The following is a 2,354-nucleotide window of genomic DNA, read 5'->3' as shown; positions in this document are numbered from 1 at the left end:
AAGCAGTGTATCAACGCAGAGTACTCTTCTTAAAGATGTCTTATGTCCTAATTTTGGACATGATATGTTTGGATTGCGTTAAAATATTAAAAGAAATTGATTTATATTAAAAAAAATTATAGTGATTCCATTAAAAAAAATAAAGTTGACCTTGAAATAACCCTCTAGACTTTGATCCAAGGTCAAATGAAGATCATCATTACAGATAATGACCCTCTCAACAACAAATAACTTTTATTTGAAACATTTTTTTCAGATAATGCAAAGTTTCTGAGATTTTGTGTGGATCTTTTAAAATAAGACACCCTGTATAATAAAATTGGATTGTCGAACCATTTCAAAGGTTCCCGGACGATTTCGTATAATGAAACTGGGAGTCAAATTTCAGAAGGCTTCAAAGAGATGCCCATCTCGCAAGATGAGCTCCTTCCAAGCTTCTTCCAACAAAATGTGAGCTAATAAATGTGGCTTTTTTCTCTCTCTCTCTCTCTCTCCCCCCTCTCTCCCCCCTCTCTCCCCCCTCTCTCCCCCCTCTCTCTCTTTCTCTCTCTTTCTCTCTCTTTCCTCCGGACACTCTCCTCTGATAATTAATTCTGCGTAAATGCGATTTCCGGAAGCGGATTATTTTCCGCGCTCAACGCGGTATTTAGCACGTATATACATACGGGTCATTCATAACAGACACACGTATATTTGCATGCTGGCATAAATAATGCAAGGAGGGAATCCTGAATTACGCGACTCGCCCCAGAGAGAACGTGCCTGTATTTCCGTAAACAACGCGGAAATTTCCGCACCAAGTGACATGTGACCTAAGGGGCCTAGAGGGAAATGATTCTCGATTCGCTAAAATAGAGATCCTCGCTTATTTATATCTAATAGACAGTGTTGTGTGTAGATGATTTCAAAATTAGCTAGCTAAAGATGAGATAAAAATATGTAAATTCATCTTATTGTTAGATAAAATGAAAATGATTTTGTTTGAAATAAATCTATATATATAATATAGATAAAAGATAAAATTATATGGTGATTTAGTGTCGTTACCATAAATTTACGAGTTCAACTACTTATATTTTGATTGCGATTATACAGATTGATAAATTTTTTTATACAATTAAAGTATTAATATTAACAAACGGGGGAGCGCTATAATTTCAGGTAAAAAACAATCTGTATAGCCAATAAATAGATTTATGGTCGAATCTAACCTCATTTTTCTATCGATAAAACAGAAAATGGCGTCTTTAAACCAAATTATCTGAACATTCATCTAGATAAATTAAATTTCGTTGGAATACGCATCAACATCCGCGTTCGGCTCTTAAGGCCCTATCACTTATATTTGTATTCATCTAGATAATTTAGTAAAGATAACACTTTTTTCATCTTAGGTGCAGATATAAATAATACATATTTTTATTATCTATATAAAGATAAGATAATGCCAAAATTTCATCTAGCTGATTTGGATGATTTAGATTTAGATCATCTATATAATTTATTATTTAGATAACAGCAAACACTGCTAATAATACAATCTGACGCAAAAGCAACAAGCATTCAACGCTACGTGATTCTTCCTTAATTATTGCTAATTGGCGAAAGAAAGTTTTTCTCGATTCGCGTGTTGCACAGAATAATTATGGTATATTTCATAACAAGTGTGTAGAGAAAGTCTTGATCGTTTTCCTTTAGCAAGAAAAATATTTTGAGTAAAATATACTGTGTAAATATTGATTCTTTTGTGATCGATAATTGAAACTACGAAGAAAGAAGTCGAAAGACTGATCAAATCTTGTTCAAGTGACTTTTGAAAAAATCAAAAATCCCAAATAACATTAAACGATAAATTCATATTATTTATTTGCGTTTCGCGATTATTCCAAATTTCCTTTGATCTTAGAAAGAGAAACATAAGATGGAAATACATGGTACAGAAAACAAAAAGAGAGATCCCGCACAATTTTGACTTTGAACAAGAATTATTACGCCACACCGAGGCGATGATCGTATTTCAATATAATTCGAGTTGCACGTCAATTCGTTGGTTATTTTTCATTGCGCTTCCGAAAAATTCGAAAACCGCCAACGGCGAGCGAACAAAAACCAGGAAATTGAACGATGATTGCTATGACGAGGCGGATAAATGCTATACCAACGATTTTTTTTTATTTTATTTTATTTTCCTATTCCTTTCGTATCCGTGCGGTTCGCAATTAAATTCAGTTTTTGTTAGATTAAATTAAAAAATTTTTGTTGCCGCGCGTCGAAAAATTCCCTGAAATTTTTTTTTTTTGTAAAATAAGCGAAAATATGAAAATTAGCAAATAAATATTAATTATAAAATTCTT

At 32.7% G+C, this 2,354-nt stretch overlaps 1 protein-coding gene across 1 annotated transcript in view; it reads right to left on the bottom strand.

Moving 5' to 3' along the window:
* Nucleotides 1-807, bottom strand: part of LOC145945600 (fatty acid synthase-like) — a 55,760-nt gene extending 54,953 nt beyond the window's left edge. The window contains 1 exon segment of the mRNA XM_083054657.1: nt 738-807. Within this exon segment, the coding sequence (XP_082910783.1) occupies nt 738-807 (70 nt within the window).
* Nucleotides 808-2,354: the final 1,547 nt, after the last annotated feature.

Source organism: Prenolepis imparis, unplaced genomic scaffold (assembly GCF_030444845.1).
Source record: "Prenolepis imparis isolate NDT839.2.m4 unplaced genomic scaffold, iyPreImpa1.0 SCAF_14, whole genome shotgun sequence".
NCBI lineage: Eukaryota > Metazoa > Arthropoda > Insecta > Hymenoptera > Formicidae > Prenolepis > Prenolepis imparis.
The sequence above is the reverse complement of the archived record's forward strand: the minus strand, read 5'-3'. Positions and strand labels throughout refer to the sequence as shown.